General features: G+C 47.2%; 4 protein-coding genes across 15 annotated transcripts in view; 2 read left to right on the forward strand and 2 right to left on the reverse strand.

Moving 5' to 3' along the window:
* Positions 1-36: 36 nt before the first annotated feature.
* On the forward strand, positions 37-9,549 carry JOSD1 (Josephin domain containing 1). Its single transcript, XM_013096186.4, has 4 exons — positions 37-777; positions 5,028-5,156; positions 5,294-5,488; positions 6,360-9,549. The coding sequence occupies exons 1-4, from the start codon at positions 590-592 to the stop codon at positions 6,457-6,459; spliced, it is 612 nt and encodes a 203-aa protein (XP_012951640.2). The 5' UTR covers positions 37-589; the 3' UTR covers positions 6,460-9,549.
* Positions 8,978-10,628, reverse strand: TOMM22 (translocase of outer mitochondrial membrane 22). Its single transcript, XM_027450695.3, has 4 exons — positions 10,384-10,628; positions 10,177-10,295; positions 9,965-10,082; positions 8,978-9,728 (listed from the first exon to the last, which is right to left on the reverse strand). Exons 1-4 carry the CDS (start codon positions 10,489-10,491, stop codon positions 9,654-9,656), a joined length of 420 nt encoding a protein of 139 aa, XP_027306496.1. The 5' UTR covers positions 10,492-10,628; the 3' UTR covers positions 8,978-9,653.
* A 13-nt stretch (positions 10,629-10,641) lies between these two features.
* Positions 10,642-13,216, reverse strand: CBY1 (chibby 1, beta catenin antagonist). Of its 4 annotated transcripts, none has more exons than XM_027450721.3 (5): positions 12,842-13,002; positions 12,406-12,489; positions 12,142-12,247; positions 11,943-12,058; positions 10,642-11,091 (listed from the first exon to the last, which is right to left on the reverse strand). In XM_027450721.3, the coding sequence occupies exons 2-5, from the start codon at positions 12,481-12,483 to the stop codon at positions 11,011-11,013; spliced, it is 381 nt and encodes a 126-aa protein (XP_027306522.1). In that variant the 5' UTR covers positions 12,484-12,489; positions 12,842-13,002; the 3' UTR covers positions 10,642-11,010. The 4 variants fall into 4 exon arrangements, with proteins under 4 accessions (XP_027306522.1, XP_038023631.1, XP_027306510.1 ...); XM_038167703.2 differs by lacking the exons at positions 10,642-11,091; positions 12,842-13,002 and adding exons at positions 11,112-11,658; positions 13,111-13,216; XM_027450709.3 differs by lacking the exon at positions 10,642-11,091 and adding an exon at positions 11,113-11,658 and having other exon boundaries at positions 12,842-13,012.
* The window catches only part of DMC1 (DNA meiotic recombinase 1), a 30,167-nt gene continuing 15,373 nt past the window's right edge, over positions 13,203-27,996 (forward strand). The window contains exons 1-7 of one of the 9 annotated variants that reach the window (XM_072037536.1): positions 13,203-13,336; positions 14,219-14,319; positions 16,775-16,874; positions 17,662-17,821; positions 20,376-20,503; positions 20,776-20,888; positions 25,676-25,853. In XM_072037536.1, the coding sequence (XP_071893637.1) occupies positions 25,840-25,853 (14 nt within the window). In that variant the 5' untranslated portion in view covers positions 13,203-13,336; positions 14,219-14,319; positions 16,775-16,874; ... (2 more) ...; positions 20,776-20,888; positions 25,676-25,839. Of the gene's footprint in view, positions 13,337-13,577; positions 13,705-14,218; positions 14,320-16,774; positions 16,875-17,661; positions 17,822-20,375; positions 20,504-20,775; positions 20,889-22,989; positions 23,232-25,675; positions 25,854-25,878; positions 27,988-27,996 lie in introns of those variants that run through there. The other 8 variants (XM_072037537.1, XM_027450667.3, XM_027450645.3 and 5 more) reach the window with 8 other exon arrangements.

Consider the following 27,996-nt stretch of genomic DNA (forward strand, 5'->3'; position numbering starts at 1 on the left):
CGGAGGCGCGCGCCGGGGGTCTGTGGGGGCTGTACAAGCTCCTGAGGCGCGGCGCGCATGCGCAGTGGGGAGGGGAGGCCGGGGCCGAGCGGCGGCTTCGTCCCCCCCGTCCCGCTGCCGGCCCTAACGGTCGTAACGGCCCTAACGGCTCCTCCCTGAGGGGCGATGCAGGGCGGCGGCTGAGCCTCCCCCGACGACCCCCTGATCCCCCCCGGTCCCCTCTCGGCGCCCTGAGGAGCCTCGGCCCGCCCCGCCGCCGTGCTCCCCCCCCGGGGCCTGCTGCGGGCGCGGCGGGCGATGGAAGAGAAGGAGCGGTGCGCCCAGCTGCCGCCCGCCCGGGGCTGAGGGCTCCGCCCGTGAGGGGTCGCACACAAACGGCGCTGCTGGGCCTCGGGGGGGGGCGGGAGGGGACGCGCCGGGGCTCAGCGGGGTATGGGAGGTGTGGGGGGGGTGCTGTGGGGTGTGAAGGCGGGGTAACGCGGAGCTGAAGGGGCCGGCCGCTGGGGTAACGGGGCAGCGGGCTGCTGGCTTCGCTCTTGGTGGACAGACTCGAGGCGCCTTCGTCGCTCGCCGCCCGCCCCGCGAGAAGATGAGTTGCGTGCCATGGAAAGGTGACAAGGCCAAGTCGGAATCAGCGGAGCCGCCCCAGCCGCCGCCACCGCCGCATATTTACCACGAGAAGCAGCGCAGGGAGCTGTGTGCCCTCCATGCCCTCAACAATGTCTTCCAGGACAGCAACGCCTTCACTAGGGAAACCCTGCAGGAGATTTTTCAGAGGTAGGACGCTCCCTGCGCTGGCGTTGGCTTCCCCTTCTCCTCAGTTGCTTGGAGGGATCCTCAGGTCTTATTTTGGGTGAGAAGCAGAACAAAGGTGTTCAGAGTATGCCACTGCTTTGAACTGAATAATAGCTTTTTAAACACCTCTCCTGCTTCTTTCCTCCCTTCTCTCCATCTAGAAACCCCCCCCCTTTTTTTTTTCCTTGTTTCTCAAACTACTCTGGCTGCCGGATTTGGGTCTGAAAGCTTTGTTGCAGGTGCTGTCGTGTGCTTTACTACACCGCCTCTTCCCCCACGCCCACCCTAATGCATCTTCTACCCACCTTCCGTACTCTTGTCCCTGCCTGGTGTCAGTGCGTTGCCTTCACGTTAATAACGGAGGTGGGGATGGACTTGAGAGAGCGAAAGCAGCAGGAATGACAAAGGGGTCACCCCCAAAACTTCCCCATTTCATACTGCAAAACTTCTGAGCTGTTAGAAATCAGAAGCTTTGCCCATTGAGGGACTTACTCAAGCAGTTACGTGAAGTTCTTCAGGTGCTGTAGGCTTTTTTTCCGTGCTGTGAGATTCTGGGTACTCTATCAAACCGGATTTGACTTCAGAAGCTAGATCCATGTTTTCTGCAGCATTGTTAAGCGTTTCCTGGCAGTTTCAGATAACTAATAAAAGCATTTTTGAGTTTTACTGGAATAACTGTGAATGATGAGCGTGCCCTGTACAATAGCACATATTTTACTCACTGTTTTATTTACTTTGTTTGTGGAAATTGTCCTTAGCATGCCTTTGAAAACCCTGATGGCTTTTCACTGCTGAAAAGCTAAGGAATCAAAGAGGAAATGGAGTCTCCCCCTGATGCTCAATCTGCAGCTCTTAAAATTGTTAGAACAACGCAGGTTATGCTTGGATACCCGTTGCCAGCAATCAACAGCACATTGCGCTAGCTCCATGGAGCAAATCACGCGCCGTGGCAGCAGTTGTGCGGGTCCTGTTGGACAAAGCAGTCTCAGGGAGCTGCTTGCCTGGTGCTGCCGTCCCAAAAACGAGCACATTTGTGGAACAGGGGCTTGACTCATAGAGTACACGCCTGCCTTTCTTTGGTGAAAGAATCGTGGTGATGGGCAGCCGCAGCTATCAGATGGCCAAGCTGTTTATGACGGTGTTGTAGATAATATTCCTATTCACCAAGAGGAGCTGATTCGCAGCGGTGTGAAGGCGCTCTTTGTCCAGCGGAAGGACTCTGTGGTTTTGTTCCAGAGCAGCGATTGTCAGAATCTCAATCGCAGATGGATTCCTATTGGCGTGAAGCACACCAGGGCAGTCCATGTGATAGAGGTGGTGCGGTGATCTAATTAGTTGGTTTTGGTGAGAGAGAATTAATGCGTTGCCTGGAACTTCTCAGATGGAGGTGCTGCTCCTCTGGTGAGACTGCTTGCCCTAGAAGGAAGAATTTCTCTCTCCTTCCAGCCTGGTTTTGATCCATTTTAGTATTCAGATCAAGATACGCAGTTGATTCAACCCCACAGAAGTATGGAATACCCGTGGAAATCTGTCAGAAACAGATGAGCTATAAAATCAGCACAAGTATCGCCACCACCTTTGCATCTGCGTTGGGTTATTACTTGTCTGGCTCTTCAACTTGCCTTTAAGTAGCGTGGTCTTAGTTGCCTTTATACAGTGCTTCTCCGTTTCTCTTTCCTGTGTCTCGTCATAGTCTGTGCGTTAATGAATGTGACAACGGACCAATGAGTGTATTTAATATGCTGCAGGAATGGTGCTGGGTACAATTCTTATTTTCTTTTTTAAGCCTGGTGTTGACAAGGTAGTGAAATCGCAAATAAGCTTAAGCTTTCTGTAGTGCTGACCACATCCCTTGAAGAATAATTGAACTGCGTTGCTTAATCATTAATTTCCCTTTTGTTGCACTTCACTGCTCGAGGCCAGTGTCCTCTGATTATTATCATTATCTCAAGTGTATGTCAGAGCTTGCTACGAGCTCCCCTCTGGTTCTGTAGCCCTCCCTCTCTTCTCTTCCCTAGTCCAAGAACTGTCTTTTTGATGTTTCTCTGGCTTTTGTTCCAGGAAGGGAGATTGTTCGTTCCAAATGTTGCGTGGAGATACAAACAAAATCGCTTCGCTTCCCTTGAGCCTGTTTGTTGAGATCTGGTTAGGAAAGACAACTTTGTGTTGGAGTTTGAGCCCGTTCCGTTAGGACAACATGGTGACAAAGGTTTGTGACTTAGGAAGCTTGGAAGGGTTACTACTAGGGATTCTGTCTAACTTTGTCAGTCTTCTTCAGTCTCTAGATAAATACTTTTATTATTATTAAAGCGGGGGAAGGCAATTTTGTTCCTTGTCTAATCGGAATCCTTCAGCTGATGACCGGACATCATTTAGGTGCATGTGAGTAGGAGTGTGTTGGGGTAATTCTTGATGAAAGCTTGTTCGTGGGTAACACTTCTTAGTGTGTTACCTCTTATTGTTTTTTTTTTTTCCATCTCACTTCTGGAGCTCTGAAAGCTGCAGGAAAGGACAAAGATAAATGTGTGCTTTCAGCCCTCGAGTGAGCTTGTCTCTGGAAAACTGCGCCACAAGGGGGTGCTTGTGCGAGCCAAGCCCTGTTAACTGGGAGGCTTTCCTGGCTTGCCAGTGCTCGTGAGAGCTAATAGGTTGAAGCAGTGTTCCTGAGGAATTAGTTGTAGCTGAGTGATCTTGCTTTATGGCCGTGCTGGCGGGGCTGTGACGAGCTGCAGCAGCATCTCTGTGATTATAAGATTATCAAGCACAGCAGAGAGTTGGAGGCTGGGAACTCTTGACTTTCTGCAAGTGCCACGGCCTTGCTCAGAAATGCCCAGCGGCAGGTACTGATAGATTTTGGGTTCCCACGTTGTTCCAGGCTCTTCTCCCTGCTGTAGGTAACACAGCAGCCTTCCCAGGTTGTTCTTCAGTAGTTGGCTGTGCCACAAGAAGACACAGCTGATACAGAAAATTATCTGTCCGTGCCTTTCCTAGCCTTGGCTGCTCTGAAACGCCCTGCACTGTAGCTGAACGCAGAGGTGCTGAGGTGTTCTTGTGGGAGGAACGGTGCATGCTGGACTTGCAGCGTGCTGAAGGCTGAGCTAAGGGTGTGCAGGAGCATCAGGAGCACAAGGATGGAGCTGATGTGAAGGAGAGGCAGGGGAAACGTAGGTAGCTGGGTGATGTGAAACATCTGAGCCTTGTTCCAGCACTAACGGAGTCCTCAGCACTCAGAAGAGCAGCCCATCACAACGGAACTGGGCTCAGGCTTCACTTTCTTCTTTGGCATTGCATGACCTTGCCCTGAGGGGCTCCCAGTTTCCCCACTGTGCTTGTTCCTCCAGCAGCTGAAACCCATTTGTCCTCATAGTAACTCACTGCCTCATCCTTTTCCCACCTTACAATGTCTCTTGAGGGAAAAAATACCTATAAAACTGTGAAAATGACTGTGGCTTTTTATTATTATATTATTGGTACGAGTCTCCATCTTTTATGACTTGCATCCATCATCTGTGTTTGTAGACAGCAAATATTCCTTTTTTTTCCCCATAATAACACGATGGACTGTGATTCTGGATTTTTACATATTGCACTAATACAAGTGGTGTCTTGGCAAGCTTATTAAAGCTTAAAAGATTTGTTAGCAGCAAGATTAGCTGTTCAGTTACCTACAGCAACAGATAGATGTGTATTGTAATTTTTTAGCAGCGGCAGTGCTTCAGAAACCCCCCAAACCCAAATATCTTCATGGCTTTGTGTGCGAATACCCTTCATTTACCAGCAGGGGACAGGAGAACAACTTTTCCTGCAGCCAGCCTACCCTAGCTCTTGCCATCTCATCCAGTCATCAAGACTGATGGTGACTGTTAAACTCCTGAAGTCGTGATAACCGTTGTTCTAAACGGCAAACTGGCGTTTGTTCCAGCCCTCAGCTGAGGGAATGATAATTAAAGCACTGTTCAGAAGTATCAATGAGCTCAAGGAGAGGAAAAAGCGTCACACTTTGCAGTCTGTCATGTCAAAGCTAGGATCCTCGGTGGTTTTGCGTAACAAAGTTGTTGCTAATGTGTTATTTAGCCCCCTCGGTCCCTTGGTTTGAGGGATGAGGGGAAAATTGACTAGTTCATGGTTAAACAACAAACAAACCCTGTAAAAACAGGTGTAGAGATTTATGGCAATTTTGGAATACGGGTTCGACAAGCACCTGCTAGAGCAGCCTCTTGTTCTGTTTGCAGGCTGTCTCCCAACACCATGGTGACGCCCCACAAGAAGAGCATGCTGGGGAATGGGAACTATGATGTGAACGTAATCATGGCAGCGCTTCAGACCAAAGGCTATGAGGCAGTTTGGTGGGACAAGCGCAGGTATTGAGAAATTGTGTGATTCCAGAGATGGCTGCTGTCTGTAACGAAAAAACGCACACAAAAAAAAACCACAAAACAGGTGATGTTAGAGTACCAGAACGTAATCTTCTTACCGTTTGTTCTCTGCACTCTCCTAGGGATGTTAATGTCATTGCCCTGTCCAACGTGATGGGCTTCATCATGAACCTGCCCTCCAGCCTTTGCTGGGGTCCCTTGAAGCTCCCCCTCAAGCGACAGCACTGGATCTGTGTCCGGGAGGTGGGAGGCACCTACTACAACCTCGACTCCAAACTCAAGGTGCCGGAGTGGATTGGAGGTGAAAGCGAGCTCAGGTGAGTTTGTTCAGTTGTTTTCGTGTGTATTTGTGGGTTTCTGTCCTGTTCTCCCTTCCCTGCTGGGAATTTGTTCTTAAAAACTTGGGGTGGAAACATTTGTGGTTGAATTCCGTGGGATGCCCCGAACTGAGCCTGCGGGGGCTGCCCACAGGCAGCAGCTCTCCAAGCACTGCTCCCACACGGCTCCATACCATGGGGTCCATCCATCCCCCAGGAGCAAACTGCTCCAGCACGGGTCCCCCACGGGTGGGCAGCAGCTCCCCCCAGCCCCCTGCTCCTGCGGGGGCTCCTTTCCACGGGCTGCAGCTCCGGCCTGGGGCCTGCTCCTGCGGGGGCTCTCCATGGGCCGCAGCCTCCTCCAGGCCACATCCACCTGCTCCACCAGGGGCTCCAGTGTGATCAGATACCAATCCGTTTGTGCATTTCCCCACAAAGATGTTTCCAGCTTACTGCACATGAGCAGTATTTGCAGAGCCTGTCCTGCCATGCAAGTCTTGGCAAACGGAACGTAAGCCTTTTGTGCGCTTCCAGGTTAAAGCGATGCAAATCTGCCACGCAGGGCTTCTGGTAGATTTAATCGTGTGTGTGTGTGCTGTTCTTCAATAAATCTGGGCTTGCTACAGAGTGAATTTTGGAAACGTGGGCTGGAAGATAGCGGAGAAAACATTGATTTGACTTTCACAGTTACTGCGATTAATCCAGGTTTGTTGTTAGCAAAAAGCGTATGGGCAGGAAGGGGCTGCAGAACCACGTTGGGTGGCTGGGTGGCACTCTGCTGCTGTGATCTGGGGTGAAGACATCCAAAAGGTGGTGTTGGGGAGAAAAACACCACCAAAATATTCCAGATTTCTGTTTTACCTTGCTGCAGGAAATTTTTGAAACACCAGCTGAGAGGAAAGAACTGTGAACTCCTGCTGGTGGTGCCAGAGGAGGTGGAAGCACATCAGAGCTGGCGAGCTGACGTGTGACCCGGACCCACTCTGTCCTTCCACTACAGCTCTGCCCCTTTTCGGAACTCCTGACATCCTGAAACCTGGATAATGGGTGCCCCGACTCTTCTCTTCTGGACCTTCCTTTCCTAGGCTCTTTCCTTTCTTCCTTGGTGCAATAGGGCAGTGGCTTAGGACACTGGGGGCGGTGGGTGGGGAAGAATCGAGGGCAGAGTGGAGGAAACTGGAAGCTAATCACTTTTAATTACAAAGGTGAGCGAGCTGTGTGCCCTTCAGCTAACCAGAAGGCGTCGCGCTCTTTAAAAACTGGGCTTTGGGACCAGGGCGCATGGAAGCCTCTGGCCTCCCTTTCCCCAAATCATCCAAGGCTGCGCGTGGTCAGTAACTCCCCGCAGAGCTTACTGGGGAGGAGCAGGGGCCAAGCACGCTGCCGCTCCTCCGCACGTCTCCAAAACAAGTAGTGGTGAAGGCGTCTGCAATTCCTAAGAACACTAGGACTGGTACGGTGCTCAGCACGACCCTGCGCTTCGTAGGGGTGGCTTGTGCCAAGAATTAGAGAGGAAAAAAAAGAAGTGTCATCTTCCAAGAATTTCTTTGGGTAGCTAGAGGGTTCCTCCCCAGGATCTCTGAGGATTTCTGTCTGTGCCTGAGCGGTCGTTTGGCGATGTGGCAACAGCAAGCGCAGGCTCGTGGAGGAGTGTCAGGTTTCTGAACGTGATGGGGGCGGCAGTCTGCCTGGGCTTTGGTACTGTCCTGGGGATTGTTTTCTTCAACATCTGAGGCTGCTTTGGTTTTGTGCGTGGTCACCTGGTGGTTTAGGGGCTGCTCGGTGAGGGGAATAACCCCGAAGGGGTTTTTAGAGGAATTCATTCCCTCTTTACTTTCCTCTTTCCACAAGTCTAGCCCGCGGTCACAAATGTCATACAGTATGTCCCAGAAGGAGCTTTTCTACCAGGGAGTTTAAAGTTATGAAGGCAAAAAATCATCCTAGGGAGGGAAGGTTTGATAATAGTTAAGTTTTACCTTTCTGTAGTCACTTGCAGCTGATGTGGGAGATGCAGAGGCTCCACCAGAACCTTCAGCCCGGGGCCTGGTGGTTGAACCAACTTCTCTTTGAGCGCTGGCTGCCAAACATTCCACTAAGGGGCAGATGGCTTCTTCCTCCCTTCCCTTCCACGGGGGAAAACGTGACTGGCCATGGAGCCTCTGGGAGGGATCTGGGTGGGTTGGTTTGTCCGCTGGGCACGCTGTCGTTCCTTCCACGGCACTGAATTCGGAGCAGAGCTCGCTGCGTTTAGCAGCTCCTGGCCGGGCTGCTGTTTGCTTCCCTTCTTTCCACGTGAGCTGGGGCTTAAACAGTAACTGAAGGGAAGGGAGGGGAAGGGGCTCCAGTGGCTCTGCTCGGGGGGTAGCAAAGCCTCGGAGGGCTGCGGGCTTTTCACCCCCTCTCAGTTCTTTGTCCCTGAGAGCTCTGCGAAGCGCGAGCTGCTGTTTGGAGCCGGACAGGAGCGCTGCACCGCGCCTCGCCGTTCCCAAGGGCAGAGGCTGTGTGATGACAGGACCCCAGTGGCGTTTGCTGCCCCGCAGCGTGCTGAGCACAGCCTCCTGAAGCCGGGCGCAGCCAGCTCCTGTGTTTTAAGAACCCAAGGTTTCTATAAAAAGTCCCGTTTCGTAACACATTCCAGTGACCGATACCAGCCGGCAGAGTTTTTAAACACTTCACAAGCAGAATGCGAAGCCTGCAGCCATTCTGCTCCTGACTTGAAGCCATTTCTTCAAGAGAGGAAAGGGGGGAAAAAAAAAAAAATCTCAACAGCAACGTTTTCTATGCTGATTGAAAATCGCACTTTGGAGAAACCCTGTTTGCATGGAAACTGCAAGCCAACGGATCAGTGCACAATATGCAAAGATGTTTTAAAGGACTTTGGGGCTGCTTTTCCTCTCCTCGCCCGTCAGCACCTCTCCTTTGGGGCAAAATAGCGTGATCCAGCTGCTCAGGTAACAGGAACTGACCGGTCACAGCCCTGGGGGCAGCGAGGCTGCTGCGACGGGGTGGGCACACCGGCCCCGTCCTGCGGGGAGGGGGGGGAGCCCGTGTTTGTTTTCTTGCTTGTTTGGTTTTGTTAGAGCCTCGTCTTGGGTTTGTTTACAGAGATGTATTTTGTTTAACCAAATATGAAAAAAAAATGGGAAAAAAAAAAAAAAAATTTCCATATAAATGTCCTATCACTTCTGTATGTTCAACTGAGTTGTTCTGTAACAAGTTATGTAAAGGAAAAATAAATTTTTTTTCTTTGGTTATAAAATGGAGGCCTTGGGGAGAGTCAAGAACCCCGAGACTTGGTTGGTGGTGCTGAGGCAAAACCTCTGGAATCAGAATTCTAGATTTGTACAATCTCTCTTAAAAACTCCCTCAAATTACCCCAAATTTTCCCGGCCCTCCTCCCCCTCAGCAACACCGGGCCTGAACAAGAAGGGTCCCCCCCTGCACAGCCCCTCTCCCCTCGAGGAAAGAACTGAGGCTCTCGCAGGGCCATCTATTAAAACCACACTGCTCAGGTTGGATTTATTTAATATTCGATACAAAAAAATATGCAGCTGATATCTGAAGGTCTACTCTATGACGCGGAGGATCAGCACGGACGTGATCTTTAACCTGGGTGGCTGCTCCCTCGGTACTCCACACGCACACACACAAAGTCGCAGTGAAAATATTTGCACACGTGGCTGCACAGAGGATTATTATTTTTTTTTTCTCCAGGGGGTACAGCTACCTGCAACCCCTCTTCCTCCTCCTTCGCTTCACCTGCTGGGACAGTCGCTACTTGTTCTATCGCCGGTGTCCTGAGGCTTCCAGGTAGCCCCGAAAGGTGAGGGTTTGGCCGCTGCCAGCTGAAGCCCGACTTGAGCCCCGGGATGGTTTAGGAGCTCCCCGCTTTCAGCTCTTTGTACCTGGTAGCGGCGCGGTGACTGAATGAAAGAAAAGACTCACGACTTGTACAGGGGGAAAAATGCAGGCAGGAGCCATCATCAGGTCCAGACGGGGGGAATTCCCCCCCCCACGTTATGAACAGGTCAATGTCCCAAAGTTATAACCAAAAATAAAAACAAACAAACAAAAAAAAATGCCCTGACCCAACAAATCAACAGTTCAATACAGCATAATCTCAAGGTCTTCCCACATGATACGAATCCAACGCAGCTTCTACCAGTTAGATTTTTCCAGACAGTGGAGGGAGGGCCCCTGGCATGCCCCCAGACAGCCCCGTGTTGGGTCCGAGGAGGATCTGTAAGAAAGAATCGATTAAAAAAAAAAGAGAATCCGTAAAGGGGCTGCACCTCGCTGCCCTCCCCCAGCTGGAGCGGGGCCAATGAACACCCCTGGGACCAGGCGGGAGCTGAAACCACAGCACGGCACCAATCACGCTGCGATTTCCAGAGCTCTGCCAACGCCTGATGGCTGCGAGGCCGTGCGGGAGCCGGATCAAACGGCAAGGAGAGGGCTGCGGTGTCTCAGCCTCACCTGTCGCTGCTGCAGCTGCTGCTGTTGCTCCATCTGCAGCTTTTCGGTTTCGAAGACGACAGGAAGCACGAGAATCATGAAGGAGGTGGTCCCGATCCACAGAGCCGCCCTGGAGAACCTAAGGAGGGGAAAGCGCCGTCGGGAAGGCTCCCGTCGGCCGCTCGCAGCCGCTCAGCGTCCCCAAAAAGCCCGCCCCCGGCGGCCGCCCTCACCTGTACACCTTCTGCGCCACCGTCAGCGACAGCTCGAAGGTGGCGCCGGCCGCCGAGCGGACGCTCTCGGGGAACATCTCGGTCAGCCCCCACAGCCGCTCCGCCAGGGTCTCGTCCAGCTGCGGGAAACAAACGCGGGGTCAGGGCCCTGCCGGCCTCCAGGGTCACCCCGCTCGGTTGGTTTTCCCCCCCTGCGCTCCCCGCTACCTCCTCGTCGTCGTCGTCCTCCTCCAGCTCGTCCTCCAGCTCCTCCGCCTTGCCCGCGCCGCCCTTGGGCAGCAGCTCGTCGGCAGGCAGGGGCGCGGGGGCGGCCATGGCCAGCAGCGCCGGGGACGGAGCGGGGCAGCGAGGCGCAGGAAGCGGAACCGCGGCAGCAGCGGCGCCGGGGGAGGAGCGGGGCACGGCGCGGGGACAGCGCCACCCGGCAGCGCGGAGGTGGCAAACAGGCGGCGGACAGTCGGGGGGTTGGGTTCCAGGCAACGTTTAATGGGAAAAAGGGGTGAGGCTGCACGGGGAGGCAGCGGAGGGGGAAGCTCCGCCGTCTCAGAGCGTTAGGTACCTGCAGTTACACGGCCGGGAAGGGAGGCTGTAAAGTGCTCCGATAAAAAAAGACAAGCGGTGATTAACAGCGCTGTGCTGCGACTGATCAGGCGCTGCAGCATCTCTTATAGGACCCGCAGCACCACAGGCATCTTGTGCGTGGAAGAGTCCCTGTGTTAGTACCGACACAAGTCCAAGTCAGTCCCAGGCATGCTGCCCGCAGGGGCAAGGAGGACTCGTAAGCCAGCCTCCTGGCTCCCTCCTCCTCCAGCCAGCTCCTCTTCTTCTTCTTCTTCACTTCCTCCTCCGGCTGTGGCTCTTCAGTTCCTCCAGCTCCTTCTCCATCAGGTGGGACTCGGCGGTGGTCTCGGAGAGCTGCGAGGCAAACAGCGAACAATGAGGCGCTTTCCAGAAACGTCACAAAAATTTACAGCCATGAGCCAGCACCCATGTGACAGTGTGTGTGTGTGTGTGTGTGTTCCCACTTCAGCGGGAGGGGAACGGAGATGCCCCGCTCAGACAGCCTAGCACAAGGGGCAAACAGCTCAAGTTTCTGCTGAGCGCAGGGCTCCAGCCGCAGAAGCAGCTTTCCAGTTTTAGAACATGGGAAGAACATACGGAAAGGAAATGATGAAGGAACGCATTTTTTTCAGACTGACATAGAGGCGAAGTCATTTAATGTGCTGAGAATGTATAAACAAACCCATTGCAGGAAAAAAAGTCTCCAGATTTTGAGTGTGAAAGCTGTGAGCGTTGTGTAAGGCTGAGTTTCAGTGAATTTATGGCTTGGGAATTCCTTCACCCAGAGGCCTGCATACAGAGGAGATGGGAGACCACAGGGAAGATCCTGGAGCTTTAATCCGTGACCAGAAAGTGTGACTGTAACTCGACTTCACATTTAGGGCAGAGCCTGGAGTGGCAGAAGTGATGTCGTACTCCCTGCTAAGAGGAAACATGGCACTTGCAGGGGCTCCTGGCCAACCCAGTCACGCTAAAGCCAAGCCCTGCTGCTGGAGGAACCTCTCCTCTTGCAGGATGAGCAGGTAAGATCAGACTGTGCTACTGCCACATTGACTTTGGCACCAAAGCTCTCTTGCAGAGTGGGGGAAAGCAGGATGAGTAGGGCATACCCCCTGCAGTAAGAGCCGCTTCCTTCGGTGCTCCCAGAACCCTTCACGTGGGCACTTCCACGGCTGCAGACAGGCGGAGGTTCAGTCAGGACTCACCATGTCCAGCAGAATATCCACTTTCAAGCGGAGCAGGTTGTTCTCCTCCTCCAGCTGCTGGTTCCGTTTGCGCAAGCGCTGCATTTCCCTGCGATCTCCCGTGAAGCTCCCTGACTCTGGAGGAAACAAAGAGACCGCCATAAGGGCCGTCAGCCACCCGCGACCATCGCAGACCCGCACACGCCGAGCTGCGCTCTACCTGCCACCCACTGGCCGTTTTCAAACTTGAGGCTCTGGCCAGCGAGGTTCATGGCGGGGCTGCCGTACTCCAGTCCCAGCTCGATCTCGCGGGTGGATCTATCCATCTGCAGGGAGAGGAGCACACTGAGTTTACAGTAACACAACGCCACCACCACATTCTCCCATTTCTCAGTGACCAGGGTCCCGATTTGAGCTGTGGCGATGCAGCCCCGAGCCACCCCACTGGTACCTCAGCACCCCGCGACCCCAACCAGCGGCTTACCAGGTGCAAATTGGACAGCGAGGCGGCTTTGCGGGGCGGCGTCTTCTTGGGGCTGAAGGTGCTCCCGAAGAGAGGCATGGCGCCCTGCCCTCCCCGGAGAAGAAGAAGAAGGAGAAGAAGAAGGAGAAGAAGAAGGGTGAGAGGCTGAGGGTCCCGCCGATGGCCGCCCCCCTCCTGAGGCGGCTCCGTGAGGCGCCCGCGCCCCTCCCCCCCCCTCAGCACGCGGCCGCCTTCGCGCCTCACGCGGCCACGTGACCGAGCCGAGCGCGGCGGTTGGCTGGGGGGGAGCGGCGCGCGCCCGCCCGTGACGTCAGCCCCCCAACGGCCGCGAACCGCCGCCCGGCCCTTCCCGCCCTCGCCCCCTGCCCCACAGCGGCCGGCGCATGCGCACTCGCCACCTCCCCCCCCCACAATACTGGGGGGGCGCGGGCCGTACCACTCGAAGGGACGGGGGGAGCCACCCGCCCGGTCCGCGCTGAGGAGAAGCCGGCGGGGCAGTGAACCCTTAAAGCGAGCTCCCTTCTGGCTCCGCTTTCCCTTCCCGGCACCTCAGTAGCGCAACAAGCGGGCTCAGCGAAACACCACCCCCCTCTCCCCTCCTCCCCCCCCCGCCCTCGCGGTGGTTGGGTCTGCCCCGCCGTGCGGGGGCGGCAGGAGCGGGCTGTTCCATGGGGGATAAGGGGGGGGGGGAGGGGAATAAATCACCTCAGCGGGGCAGCGACCCCCGGCCGCTCCGCGCAGTGGGCTGCTCCGCCGCGTGGCCCGGCAGCGGTTTGCGGCCGTTGCGTCGCCATGGCGACGGCCCTGGGGCCTGAGGCGGGGGGGGGGGGGGCCCTCCTTATAAGGGGAAATGGGAGCGGGAGGAACGGGAAAGCTGTAAAAAAAGGAGAAAATGAGAACGTAGGCAGGCGGTTTGAGGGGTTTGTGGAGGGTAGGTGGGGGTTTTGTGGGGCTGCGGGGCTGCTCAGCGCTTAACAGCCGTACGGGGTGGTGAGGAGGGTGGGAAGTGAGGCGAGAAATTGGGAATAAAAAGGGGGAGAACATAAAGTTAGTTATGGGACGGAAAACCTGCCCCTAAATGTGTGCTTGTGGGTCAGAGACCGCGCAGGAACGAGGATCTCAGCTCTTAATGCTTGTTTTCTTACCCCCCCCCCCCCAAACTGTTCTTAAAGGCATTGAAAGTGTTGGATTTCCAAATAAATGCTCAGAAGAGCTCCAGATGGGAGAAGAAATGCCACGAGAGGCTCAAAGGCACCTATATTTCCATTATAAAGCTCAAGGAGGTTGTTACTGGAGGGGGTGAGCAGGCTTTAAACGGGCCCTGCCAGCTCTGTAAGGGTAGTCACGTTCCCCTTCCTAGAGGAATGCCGTATTCTGTATAATAATTGTAAATAAATGTATTCTGTATAATAACAAAAACTGTGTTATACAGTTGTGCATGAGAGTTCTTGCACTAGGCAGGATGAGTGTTGTAGTAATGCATCATGACTAGTACAAAATGAAGCAGTCCCGTTTATCCAGGGCCTCGCAGTGACCCTCTGACAAAGGCAGGCTCAGAGAAAGGCAGGCAGCCTGTCCCCACCACCTTGGCGTGTGACATGAACGCGTATTTCTGTACACCTCACGGCCGTGCACACAGATGCTGGTTTGTACGGGGAGCCTTTTACAGGCCGTAGGGCTCGTGAATTAGAGTTTAGAAAGCTCCAGAAGTTTGAGAGCAAGAGAAAGAGGTTCAGTGTCTGACTTTGAGAATGATTTACTTCAGGAATCTTTCTTCCTTTGCATGTTTTTACTAAATTTCATTTCTTGCCAGACTTAATTTCCTCGAAAAATGCCGTGGAATTTCCTCGCTGCACCAACCTCTCAGGCTATCCTGGCAACAGCTTTCGGTGTTTTTATCTCCACTTATATCAGGTAGTTATTGGGATGAACTGACCGTTGCTATTTTTAGCGTTGCCTCTCAATATATTGTATTGTTCTCCTGCCAAGGGATAGCTTGACACGTGACTTTAGATGTGTTAAAAGCATTATGGTGCAGCGCCGTGTTCTGTGCCTGTCACTTTGTGGGGAAGGGAACACCTAGTGCAGTCTTACCTCTCAGCACAATGAGTATGGAGATCGCTTAGGATTTGCAAAAGCTTATTGAACACTGAGGAACCTGCATGCTGCAGTCATCATGTAAGGAAACCGCGTCTCTTTTTATGAAGACGTCGTTGGAAATCTGGTGGAAGGCTGAGAGAGTGACAGGATGAAAGATGGGGCTGTAGCAAATGACAGCGTAGAAGTTGTGGAATAGGTTCAAGCTATTCTTGGTGGCCTAATTTGGAGCATCTTCAGGTTTTTTACAGGTTGCAATCAATGCAGAATTGATGCAATCAATACAGCTTAGATGATCTGAGAGACTCTTTTAACTCCACAGTGTTTCTCTTGCCTTTTTTCATATACACTGAGGTAAAATTGTTCTGTTATATCAACAATTAGAGAGAAACTCCACCGACTAGTGAACTTAGACAATCCAGGCTTATTCTGATGTCAAAGAGAACATTCATTTTAATTATTGCTGCTTGAAGCTTGCTGTATTCACTGGTGGGCTAAATAAGACTGAGTAGACTGAGTGTAAAACCTATACTTCTTTTTAATATATATAATGAAATTAATTTCATGCCCAATTAATTTCTTCAGCAGTGAGGTAATTTGTTACCTCAGTGTTCTGCAGTTAATTAAGCCCTTTCTTCTAGCATCGTAGATATCAGACTATGTATCTCACCTATATTTTATTGATGAAGCAAACAACTCTTTTTCTGTTTCTCTTTTCATTATAGTCAGCTCAAGAGATAAGAGGACAGCTGTCTCACCTCACTGCAAACTTTCCTCCTCTTTGACTGTCACAGTTTTCACCACCAGGAGGCCCTCACTAAAATGTGTATAGCTAGGCAGAGGAAACAGTCAGTAAAATGAGATGCAGAAATCCATCATCACAGGAGCAGTCTGGAACTAATACTTATTCTATAGAGACTTTCACAGTGATGTGTAGGCATCTATTAATTGATTCTTACAGGGATCCTAATATGCAATCATCCGTTGTACTGTGACTTTTGAAGACACGGAGGTGTAATGGGTGTTACCCTTAAATTAAATCACCAAGTGATAACCAGGAAAGTTCATGCCTTTGTCTTCTGGATAATAAAGTTTTATAAAGAAAATATTCAAATGAGGGAAAAGCACTGTTCTGATTTCTAGTCACTCATTTTTGCCCTCTATGTCTTACCCAAATAATATACCTTCACCTAACACACATGCCTTCGCTCTGAGCTTATTACTTATTCTTGGGTTCTTCATTTTCTTCTTCTCACAGAGGGCTTTTACTGTCTCCTGAAGGTTCTAAATAGCAAACTATCTGATTGTTCTCTCTTGCTGACATCACCTTCCTTAAAATAAAAAAGGAGAGGGAGAAATGTTTTAATTCTTCTTTTGCTAAATATGACAATTCTATTTAATTATAGGCTCTGAATCAATTGAAACTTCAGTTGTTACTTAATCCAAAATAAAGAGTGTGTATGCTTTCAGGTCATGCAGATCGTACAATCGGAGGTTTGTCTGAACTAGTGAACTGATAACAGTGTATTGATACTTGAGCTGGCTGTTCAAGGCTTCAGTTATGCCTCTGGCAGAAATATGGAGTTTGTCATCCAAAAGAACAGTCTGACAGTGATCTTTCAAATAAAAACTACATGGATTTGTCATCTTTCTTCCCTTAAACCCTAGGTTTTCCCTTCATTGCTGAGTTGAGCCTTGTACATCTACTTCAGTTCTGGTTTCCCAAGATCATGTTTCAGTATTGATGAATTCAAGACACAGCTTTTCAGTGTAATTTCAGAATGGATGATAGATGAGAGTGGCTTTGTTCCTGTCAGGAAAGGCAGCTTAAGCAAGCTGTGAGCTGGAAATTGAGTTATCCCTTGTCTTTCAGTCTCCATCTTTTCCCTCCTTCCTTGAATTTGCACATATGCCTTCATATTTATTTATGTAGGCCTTTCTTATATGTACTAACGTGCATGACATGTATCCTCGGCTCTAGAAACATGAAAAGTGGCTATAAGGTCATGATGTTGTATAGAAATTTCCCAGGCCTCTGAAGAGGCTCAACCAAACTGTTCTACCTGGCTACTCCTTGCTTGCTTCCCTGTCTTTCATCTCATTCTCATTGTCTCTTGCTTATTTTTATCTCATGTCTTAGATGGCCATCAGCTGGGCTTTGTCTAAGTGCTACTGCATCACAGGATAATGGGAAGCTTAGTATGTTTAGCACACTGTACAGAAAAGTACCAAGTATCTGTTCATTCACTATTCCTTCTTTCTCTCCACTTAGGCACACTGGCAATGCCAAGAGCTACACTGACTGGGACTGCTCCCAATTGGAAATGGAAAATCAAGACAAACAACCTGCTATCACCAAAGACAGTAAAGTAGTAAGTAGTGAGAACACTGAGGTAACCGGCTCTCCCTAGTCTCTCTACGAGTTTAATGTTCAAACAACGTGGTCATTTTTCTCCCCAGGCTCCCTTGGCCTATAGGTCTTACTCCAATTCTTTTTGTTAAAAAGGCATGTCTGTGGGCTGGCTTTTATCAAAAGCAAAATTAGAAATAATGAAGGGTTTACATTATCTGGTGTCTACAGTACCATGGGAATGGACTGTGTGGCCCCAAAAGTCCTTTCCATACCTGGTGTCTGCTGTAAGCTTGTATGTAGTTGAAGGAGCTTTTCAGGTTTTAGGGGAATGCATGACTGCTCACAGAAAACCTGAAGTAGCCTGGGGTGAAACTATTTAGAAACATCCAAGATTTAGAATCCATGTCTAAGAGACCTGTGAAGGCCAGGTACTACAGTATGTTCAGCACTAATTTTTTTTAATTATTATTTTTGCATCATTCTCTGGGGTAGCAAGGGATGCAAATGTGAGACCTACTAGGGCCACATGCAGTATTCTTGACAGCTCAACAGCTGTCATAAATAGCTGGATGGTGCTGCTGTGTTTTCTAGTGGTAAAGCAGGATCTTTGTTGATTCACAGGGGGAAGAACGCTGAAAATACAAACTGTGAATGTAGCATCCAAAATGAAAATGATGGTTGTGTTGCATGTCCAAGCAAAATAGACATTGTGGAGGGTGCTCTCTGCATAAACTTGTTTCTGAGTCTTGGATTCAAAACCGATGAACTGTTTTTCATTCTCCTTCCTTTCCCCGCATTCCTTCAAGATGACGAGCAGTCCAAAGAAGACTAATAAGCACTCCCTGCAAGAATGTAATGTAATGCTTGCAAAGATGTGCAGCCACCAAGTGGATGTGTCACAGAAACTAAGGCTTTCTTTGGAAGAATCCACTGCTGACTTCTTCGTCTTGTTCCTATTACTGACAGGTTTGTTTCTTTTTGTTTTGGATCAGTTTGTCTGTCAGCTGATGTAAAAAATGAATTTTTTCTTAACCGTTAAGAAAGGATCCCCTAAAGTCCTCAGGAGTTTTTTTCTTTTCTAAGTTTGGTCTTACTAATTTCCATCACATGTCCGACAGCAGCTTTGCTTTGCTGGTTATCTAGGGACTCTCATCATAGGTCAGCCTTCCACAGGCAGTGCTCATTGTCTCTGTTGTGGTCTGCAGCCAAATTACAGTACATATTTCCTTCTGAAAAGAAGTAAACGAAGAACGTGACATGGGAAAAACAATTCTCAGTTTTGACTTATGCACCAAGCGCTTCAATATTTTGAAGAATCTCATATTTAATATTGCGAGGGAGGAGGTGTTGTACTTAGGTACTTATTCCTAGCTCACGTGTCTATGTAATTTGATTCATTTTGGAAATAAAAGCAGGTGAAAATGAGTCCCTGAAGGTTTAGATCTTGTCAGTCCAAGAGAAAGCGAGATTGTCACAGGTGAGCAGGCAGGCTCTTTCCACAATACATTCATTCATCCACTGGTGAAGTAATGTGCTACTTCGGTTCCAAGATCAAACAACTGGTGGCGATAACTTGTTGTTGGGAGTCATGTCAGTATGCCAAGCCTTGTGCAGGACACGGGAAAGCTTGTAATTGAAGTTGAGACAGGTGAGCCAGCGTTCAACAGGTTGCAAATAAGGATGATCAAGTCAGTAAAAAACAACAACAACAACAAAAAGATTGTGGTTTCTGAAACAAATATCCTAGTTCGGTATTTAGTCACCTATAGAGGTAGTTATGTTTTCAAAAATACTCCATAATAACCATTTATTTTGCAGCTAATGCAGGTGCCTGGCAATTAAGTTTTGGCTGTTTAATTAGGAGCTTCTGATTTAATTGTTTTGAAATCTTGGGACCTGAATTACTTGTATGATGGAATAATGCAAGGACATTTCCACTGTGCTTGGACACAAATTTCTTTAAAATGTCTAGCAGAAATTCACTGTTCTTATCAGTCATGGTTTTGTTAGAGTTTTAGAAGAAATGAAAGATGGCTATTTGTCGCATAAGGAAGGGAAAAGTTCTCAGCATAGAGAGCAAATAAAGTAAGGCAGAAGGAGAAAAGTGCGAGAAGGCTATTTGGGCAAAGTAGGATGGAAAAAAGTGTGAGCAGTGGAAGGAATGGCAGTGGTAAATGTAGACAGAGGCTGCATTGAATAGGAGGCTAGGAATGCTGAACCTGATACAGAAGCCAGTGAGAGCATTCGAAGTCGGTGCTGACAGCCATTTATTTCTCTAGAGATGCTTTGGAAATACGTTGAACTATATTGTTCTTAAATTGAATTTAATAATGTGTATATTTTTCTTGTATTGTATGCTGAAAAAGTGGAAAAGAAATGGGTGATCAGTCGTAAGGTCTGCTCATTCTGTTAAATCCAACCCCCTAGAAAAAAAGCTGGCAAGAGATCAAATCGTTCTCCTTAAAGTCCAAAATAAAGTATGCCAGGCATTTTCTCTTATATTCAGTGCTATTGCAGAGGACGCTTACTCTGAGCACAGCACACAGAGCTGTGCTGTGCTCAAGATCAGCTTGCATCTTGCTGATTTCTACATATTTTTGTAATGAACGTTTGTGTTGTCCTGCCTGCCAGCAAGTGGAAGCAACAACTTCTGTTTCTCTTGACCAAGCACATAGTTTAGTGTATTTTTTTGTTCTTGTAACATGCACTTTTACAGCAATTATGCCAGGCTCTAGGTCACTTTTATCCTTTGGAAACCCTTTGTGTATATTTAAAAATCATCCAAGTGAACTGCACGCTGCCAACGTGTCAATTTGTCCAGCCACAGCCAGGGTCCTGCCATTACAGAGTGTTAGGAGAAGACTTCTCACCCACACCGCTTTGTCATCGTGGAGCAGCAAGGGGGAAACAGATTTCACTGAGTAACTGCGCAGGGAATGGGTATTTGGAGTGGATTAATTTGCTTATTAAACTGACTCAAAGAAATACAGTAACGATGTGATGCTAGTGCCACTTTTCTTCTGAGACCTGCAAATTGAAACTGAGAAGATGAGCGTGTTGTGCTTTATTAATTTTGTTAAAGGAATTTATGGACTCAATAAATCTCGAGGGAGGCTATCTCCAAATTTGCTTCTGTTGGAGACAGCTGACTTCAGCAATGTTAGGCATTTATGGTATAATTTAATCAGTTATTTTTTACGAGATGGAGGCATTATCCTGGTGTCACAGCTATTTTCCAAGCCTGTAATTGCCTTCTACCACCCTGAAATTTCTCCAGCAGCTTCAGCAGGAGAGGATGTTTTGATTCCTCTTCACATGACTGCAGCGTGGTGTTGCCAGCACTAGTGGATGCTGTATTTTACCCTAGAAACAGTTATGTCTCACTTGTGGATGAGCTAGGCTCTTTAAAGAGAATACATGAAAATTAAGGCATTATTCCCACCAATCTGGTAAATGACTCAAACTTTTCTTCTGCTTTTTTTTTTTTTTTTTTTTTTTTTTTTTTTTTTTTTTCTTGAAGGAACTATGACGTGGACAAGCTTCTAGCAAATACCAACCTCATCATGCCTTGGAAGCAAAGTCCTCTAAGTCCAAACAAGGAAAAGTATTAAACAGTGACTTTTCCAGGCATAGAACTGGGATGAAAAGGTAAAACGTATCTTATTTCACTAAGACTTTGCAGGCTTGCTGCTCTGAATGTCTTTGCTCTGCTGTAATGTGTCCTCCCCATATGAGGAGCAGGAGGGTGCGTGTACATATACATATGTATGTGTTTGTCAGTCCTAGATAGCTGGAACCCATCGGAGCTGCTTGCATGGATATCCTCTTGTGTGTGTCTAATTAGTGCAAATACTTCCTTGGGTACTGGGTCCACTGGCACATGCTAAATGAGGGCAATCCAGACTCAGTATTTATTTCAGACCTCCAGACCCAAGACGCAGAGCTGGAAAAGGATCAGAAAGAAAGCGTTTGGAAGCAGTCTCAACATATGCTGAAAACTAGAAGGCTAAAAATAGCACGTCATCCTAGAGAGGTGATAAAGTGTTTGGAGAAGGATGGAAGATGTTGTGGTTGGTTGAGTGAATTTTTCTTTCTCCTGCTGCCATAGCTCGTCTTCTTTGATGGCATCCACATATGCCGTGCAAATACAGAAAGATCCTCAAGGGCAGTTGCTCGCATACAGGGAGTATGGAAGTAGGATTGCTTTGCAATTTTTAGTGTTGCTTTTTTGTCAGTTTATCTCCACAGATTCTGTCCCTAAGCCAGTAAGGTCCCTTCCCTGTTCCCTGTTAGAACCGTCCATCATCCTAAGAATGGGTGAGAGGACTTCCTTCCTTTGTCTGGAAGCAGGTCCTCTAAGAGATTTTAAACAATGTTTTGTGTTTTTAGTCTTGCAATTATGATAGTTCAGGATTCTGTAGCATTTTTGTCCTTCTCAATAGGCTTCCTCCAGTATTTGCTCTTTAGGAATTTTAATACTGTGTTTGGTGATGAACGATATGCTGCGTATTTATTCCAACAGTGTCTGGAATTTCCTTCCCTGTCTTTTTTTCTATCAAATATACATAACTTCCTCCTGAAGGAACACCCAGAAAAGTCCTCTGCCTGGGTAGTTCGGCCTCCTGAGTCGATTTGCAGATGCTTTTACTTTCGATAGAGTTCCTTCAAGGTCACTCAGTCATTGTCCTCACAAATGCCTGGGGTAGAAGATGGTTGTTATTCTCATCAGCTTCTTATCGCCAGTTTGCTGTTGAACTTAGTGGGACTTGTGCACCTGTACTGAGTTTCAGAGACTATTACATGCCACTTATAATCATCAATTCAGCCAAATTCAGAGGAGGAGGGCATATAAACTTACTTTGAGGTATAGACAGGAGAAATGTTTAAGAAGCAGACACACTTCCATTAAGGCTGGTAAAGAAACCATGATAATCCAAGGAAATTCGAGCAAGGGATGAAACAAGAATAATCTGGTTAATCAATCACTGAATTTTAAAGGTGCAAGACTGGAGATAATTATTGGCTGGGCCATCACTGCAAATGAAGGCTTTATGTATAGCAAAATCAAGGAAGCACGGTATGTTAAGCCGGCTACAATTCTTCTGAGTGTTCTAAATGTTATTCTAAGCTGAAAATAACTGCGATGAGGCAGTCAATGCCTATCCACGTTTTAGAATTTGAAAAGAAACTGCTCATGATCTCTTCTGGCCACTAGCCTGGCAAACATATGGAATACAAATGGAGCAAGATTGTTTTTTTCTGTGGTTTACATACAAACTCACTTGCAGAAGGAGCAGCAAAGCCAAGAGTAGAAAACTGGCCAAAAGAAGAGCACATCTAGTTCTGCAGTGTGGCTGGTTTAGAAGAAAAGCTGCTGCCAGCTGAGAAGCTGAGCTAGAAAGCCTTAACTTTTCCAGACTCATCAAGTATGAAGAAACACTAGAAACACTGCGAAAATCATTTGTTTTTCAAAAGTAGAAGTTCCTCAAAGCTTGTGGGGTGTTCTGGTTTTTGTATTTCTTTTTTAAGAAGAAATGTCTCTAATACCAGTGCTGAACCTCTTCCAAGTGTGATTTTAAAAATATCTTTCTTGTAAAATGTCATTTCTTGATGTGACCAGTAAATTCTTGTGTAACCTGGAAATCAAACTTTTTTTTTATTATTATTATTATTAGCTGTACATTAAATACATTCTTGTTTCTGAACCATGCCAATGAAAATGCTGCCCTCAGTACAAAACAGAGCAGTGTACTCAAAGTCATTATTCAACTTGCTTGACAACAGAAGCGCTCGGCTTCTGCGAGCTGCGAGCTGGGATATATTAAAGGAAAAAACATTCCATAAATTATACTTTTTTTAGCTGTAGCACTGAAAAACTCTGCTCTTCTGTGTTTGATGGATTAAGCTGCTTTATTTTGTGTCTAATGTAGAATAATTTTCAATGCTGATATGTGAGTAAGTTAGAGAAGCATCGACTTTTTTGGCCATAACAGTTAAGACAATATTTGCAGTACTTCCAGTTTGTTTGTCTTAGGAGTCAGAATTCCTTTGGTGCGAGGAATATACATGCAGTCCTGTGTCCTGCCACATGGTAGGCCCATCCGTGAGCAATTTTCTTGTTGTAACTCTTTCAGGTGACTTTTGATGAAGATTGAGTCAATTCTGCCATTTTACTTGAGTGAGATGAAGATGATTCACCCACAGACTTGAACCAGCTCTGTGACTGAGCATTAATTCAAATGCAGGCTTGTCAGTAGCATTGGCAGTGACTTTTTGAAGACTGGTAACGATTTCATAGGAAATAAAAGTAGGATGAAGAAAGCGGTGGTAAAATTCATCTGACCTTAGAGGTTAACACAAATGACCAAAGATGTATGTAAGTGCGTGCAATTACCCTTCCCACTTAGCTACATATGTAGGCAGTCTTATTCCATAATTAGCCTGTTCTTCCTGTTTATCATAAAGTTGATTAAGCCAAAGTAGAACAACGTGCACTTACTCCAGAGCAAAAATCTCCATGTGTGGAGTTAGTCAAGAGCAGTTATTTTGGAATTTGCAAAAGCTATTTAGAAAGCTCTCCCAATGTAAAAAAAGGCCTGTATCTCCCAAAGTAGTCATTTCATGATTCAGAGTAGCATATTTCCGCAACTGCATTTTGTTCCTTGTAACAAAGATTTTGTGCAGAATTTCACTCTGAAATTGATAAATTGCAGAAGGTCGCAGCAGCAGCCCTCCTCATAGGACAAATTATTTTGTTAAAAATGAAAAAGGCTGCTTTTTTTTTCAATGCTACAATTTAATTTAATTAATTAATTTATTTATTTATTTTTAATATGTTAGCATAATTAGATACGTGTTCAGTGATAGATTTTAAAAGACTGAATTTTAAGCTACAGCCAGGATGACTGCTTAATCCATGTCTGTTTTGGTACTGGTCTGCTTGTTAGCTGAGGCAGTCCTCGAGCTTCTTCTAGTTTATCAGCCACCAGTGAAATTTAGCAGTGGGTATGTCAGCCACTAATTAGGGACACACACTGCTATGCTCAGAATCTTGTTTATGGACAAAGAGGAAGTACATTTAATGCAAAGCCAAGAATTTATTGTTAGTATAAGTGAAATCTTAAGAGTCTAATGTTTATTGATCCAGCTGTAACTTACAGAAAGAGCAATAATGCAGTTACAGTCCTTCTATAAAATCGTAACACACTTTTTGGTTTCTATCCCTTTTCCTTGTATTTCACTCCCTCTTCCACTGCTCCTGTGGGTTGCAAGGTTGGTGGCTACATTCTGGTGTGTGTGGGGAATGTTGCAGAGAGTTGTCCCACCCGGAGTCCTTCGCTGGGAGAAATATGATGTTCATGGCAGTGGTTTTACATTACATCTCATTTTGCTATGCACAGTGCATATTATGTATGTTAGATACTGTTTCTTTGTTTCTACCAAATCCAGTTTTGTCCAGCTCCAGGCCTGCATTTCTTTGACTGATCACCAGTGAGCTGTTTATAGCCACCAATTCTCCAATGCCAAGCCTGTGCCCTGCCTCTTATCATCACTTGCCTGTACTCCTTTGCATCCCATCTTGTCTGCAATTTTCAAGGCCTCTGCTATCATATCAGGCCTGTGTTTCTCCACGCTACATCATTGTGCTAGCTGTAAATCTCTCATTCTACATAATAACTGCTTGTTACTGCTATTTTTATAAATTGATGGCTGTACAACACAGATAAGCAGAAGCAAAACAAATTAGCCACAGACACCTGGTCAATTATGGAAACTGCTGTCCCAGCTAACCAAGTAAAACAAAGTTACGAAAGGGTCAGCAGAAGTTCACAGAAAGCAAGCCTTGCAAACCTCGCTCCTGAGGCCTTGCAAATTCACCCTAAAACTGGGAATGGCAATACTGTGTTACAGAACTATGTGGTTACAATTCTCTAGCCCCAAAAGGGGTGAGCAGGTACGAACAAGCCCAGGTGATGCATCAGCTTTGGGCAATTATTTTAGAATTTACTGTGCTGGGATTTTGTCTCTTTTGTGGCAGAAGACATGAGAATGCGAGAGTTAGTCACAGTTACTTGACCTTTTAAAACGAGAAGGTAGCTCAAAGAATATTGCACATTTTTACAAACAAAATTGCATTATTAAGTGAATAATGAAGTTCAAGGGTAATGGCAAGGATAGTCAAGCGCTGAAATTGTCTGGTTCTTTCTCAAATAAACAAACAAACAAACAAACAAAAAACAAAAACAAACAAAACAAAAACAAAACAAAACAAAAAACCTCTGGTCAAAGAAAATCCACAGCCTCTCCAGGCAAGCAAACATCTGCCAAAGTTAGTTGATTCTGCTTTGAACTAGCTTATCTCCTGATGTCCCTTTCAGCCCTGGTGTTGTCTATTATTGATTTCCTGTTTTTAATCTTGAGAATGTGCATTCTCAAAAATGAAAGCCTTTCTTACATCCTTTGACTTTTTGATGGACTCTGCCAATGATATATTGATGCATGGCTCCAGAAAGACTGTTAACTGGGTTTAGATTTTGCAAAGCTTAAATGTGGCCTTGTTTATTCCAGTCTGCATTTTGTATTCTTTTCATAACATCCTTTATTATACATTAAAAAAAATACTTATTTCACAATCATCTATTAAAATTATCACAAAGAAAATGAAGCTTATGGTGCTTGGACTGCTGTCGCTTACTGTATTTGTATAGTTTACGAACTTATGGATTATTTCTTTCTCACTCAGAAAAATAACTGTGCTTGAATAATCTCATCTGTTTTTTTGATATTAATAAGTTCTCTTTGGCATCTTTTCTTTTCCAGTCATAGCCAGCCTGTTGTGGTCTTGACTTCAACTGGCATCTCTTTAATATCAATGGACACAACCACCTAATTCATCATTTCCTCTAGAGTTTTGATGCTGAACCAAGTCTGGACTGGACATCCTGATACGCAGAAGAGATCTTTAATTTTATACCATATCCTTAATGATTAACTCAAGGTAAATTAATGATAGCAAAATTTATGACTTTTTAATTCCAGATCAGTCCCAACAGCATGGTGTTCAGTATTTTGTCAAGGCCTTGTCTAAAGTTCTAAAGACTTAAACATCACCCAGTTCCACAATACCAACCCTGTTCCTTCCAGGTGTCTCCATTTAATAGTTTAACCGTCTTGGATCTCCAGTCTGGTCTATGAAGCTTGGCTGATCTGATATCTTGCCAATCCTATCCCAAGAACTGTTGTACATCCAGCTTTAGCAGTTCCTCTTGGTCTTGACCATAGAGAAAGAAAACATAGACAGAATTGTTTCCTGTACATAAATCTCCAATTTATTTTCAACTTTACACAAAACAAACAAACAAAAAACCACAAATGCTGCTAGAGATAGGAGAGCTGAAGAATATGAAGAAATTGCTGTGTCTTTGCCCAGGAGCATTCTGCCATTCTGAAGCTCCAGGTGTGCCACAGGAATGTTTTAATCTCAAACAAACTGTATGTGAAACATATTCCTATGGAAACCACAAGGCACAGTTTTTCCAAAACAATTCAGACATAAATGTGTGCTCTTGAAGGCTGAATCTTGATGTGTTACATTCTGGAAGGCCAGATATCAGATAATTCTGTCCTGACTAGAAACAGGCATACTGCCAGCTTGAAAGTTCAGAGGAGGCATTAGTTTATATATTTGACTCTAGTCCATTTGATCTATATAAACCTAAATAAAAACCAGAAGCAAACAACAGAAGAACCACATGATTTCCCTCCTGTTACCATGGATTAAAATGTTTTGTGTGGATGGCGAAGTCAGCTGAATACTTTGCATATTTTGCGGCAGTGGTTTGACTTGGGTCATGCCTTGTCTGAGCTGGGACTATCTCACTTGAGAGGAAATGCAGACAGCAGTGGTGTGTCTCCTCGCCACAGCCCGAGCTGCAGCTGGAGTTGCACAGTGAAGGCAGTGGTAGGGATGAGGACACCTTGTCACTTGCCTGCTGTGTAAGGTGACAGAATGCGCGGAGTCATTGCACAGCATCTGCTGGGAGCCAAGCAAGCAGCTAGTGATCACACAGTGCTTTGAAGATGTAGGGTGTAACTGGTTATCCAAAGGTGCACTTTGGGATAGAAAATGATCTTCATATTCTGTGCATTCATCGGCTTTTCTAAGAAGAGGAATAATGGAGGGCAGGTTGTTTACTCGTGCATTAGCTGTTGCAGAGCTGTTCAGCAGTGCCAGAAAGATTACCCTCTGCGTGTGCACTCTGTCCTGGAGTAAAAGCATACTTTGTGGAGGAATTTATCTTTAGGCCAAAGGACTGCCTCCCTAAGTGCTCTTCTGGAATAGCTCTTGCAGAATAATGCAGTTTTCAAAAGCTGTGCCAGCCAGTTCCTCTCTACAGACAGAGCCTTAGGCACCCAGAATTAGAATCTAAGTACTTACATAAATAGCTTGATTTTTCAAGCGCTGGCCATGCAGGCACTTCTGCAGTGTGCTGATGGTGCTAAGGGGTTGTGATGTTTTTGTTTGCTTGGTCAATGTCCTGCTTTGGCTAATACTAGAGACACTGGATGTATTCCTCACCTCTCACAGACAGAAGGCATGGAAATTTTCAAAGTGCTTTGAAACACGTGTGAAGAGGCAGTGTTCTCATCCCTCATAACACTTGAAAGTCCACCAAAACTAAGGGCACCGACCCTGTGATGCCACCAGCTCCTCCTCAGCATGGTGCTGCACTGCCAGCTTATTTCCACACAGCTGAACTAAAACAGGCCATTCGCTTTCCAAAAAGGATCTCCAAGGAGATGGGACTGCAAGCCGCTGGAAGTGCTTATATCCTAAAATGCACTTTTCCCATCCTTTAAAATGACAGATCGCCATGTGCATGACTCAATCTCATTTTCTTATCTTGTGGCTTCAGGCAAGTCACTTCTCTTCCAGCTTTCAGAAGTGGATGCCCTCTGACGGGCTTTGGCCACCCACCCCAAAAGCGCCTGGTGTAGCGGGACGCATGTAGGGCACCCACTGCGCTGCATCGGACTGCCCACCCTCAGACCCACCACCGCTCTGTGTCGCGAAGCCAGCCATAAAATAAGGGTAAAACAACATTTCCCCTCGTTGACAAACGCAACAATCGGTAAATTTT

Source organism: Anas platyrhynchos, chromosome 1, assembly GCF_047663525.1.
Source record: "Anas platyrhynchos isolate ZD024472 breed Pekin duck chromosome 1, IASCAAS_PekinDuck_T2T, whole genome shotgun sequence".
Classification (NCBI taxonomy): Eukaryota; Metazoa; Chordata; class Aves; order Anseriformes; family Anatidae; genus Anas; species Anas platyrhynchos.